General features: G+C 48.0%; 1 protein-coding gene across 1 annotated transcript; it reads right to left on the reverse strand.

Annotated features, from left to right (window-relative positions):
* Positions 1 to 4: 4 nt before the first annotated feature.
* Positions 5 to 391, reverse strand: LOC121940227 (gamma-crystallin M2-like; the record flags this gene model as incomplete). Its single annotated transcript, XM_042483044.1, has 2 exons — positions 5 to 43; positions 158 to 391. Coding segments are annotated over 2 exons (273 nt in total), but the record flags the coding sequence as incomplete, so codon positions are not given.
* Between the last annotated feature and the right edge of the window lie 5 nt (positions 392 to 396).

Consider the following 396-nt stretch of genomic DNA (forward strand, 5'->3'; position numbering starts at 1 on the left):
AGTTCTCCCTCTCGTAGATCCTCATCCTGAACTGGCCTCTGTGCTGTTTTGTTTGAAAGGTAAAACAATTATTAGTTCTTTATGTTAAGCTTTTTGAGGGTTATTTTGAGGGTCATACTGTAGTAAAACAACAGTATGACGGATGTTTTATACGTACCATGGGGATCATACGGCAAGACCTGATGCAGTCCCTCATTCCCATCATGCTCATGTAGTCAGAGTACTCGCCCCTCCTCATGAGGTACTGGTTTCCCATGAAGTTGGGACGGTCGTAGACCATGAAGCAGCCGCTCTCAACCCTGCAGGAGTGGCACCTGCTCAGGAAGGAGGACATGTCGGAGCAGTCGCTCATGCACTCATAGGAACGACCCTGGAAGTTCCTCTCCTCGTAGAAGA

The sequence above is a fragment of the Plectropomus leopardus genome, unplaced genomic scaffold (assembly GCF_008729295.1).
Source record: "Plectropomus leopardus isolate mb unplaced genomic scaffold, YSFRI_Pleo_2.0 unplaced_scaffold80504, whole genome shotgun sequence".
NCBI classification, from domain to species: Eukaryota; Metazoa; Chordata; class Actinopteri; order Perciformes; family Serranidae; genus Plectropomus; species Plectropomus leopardus.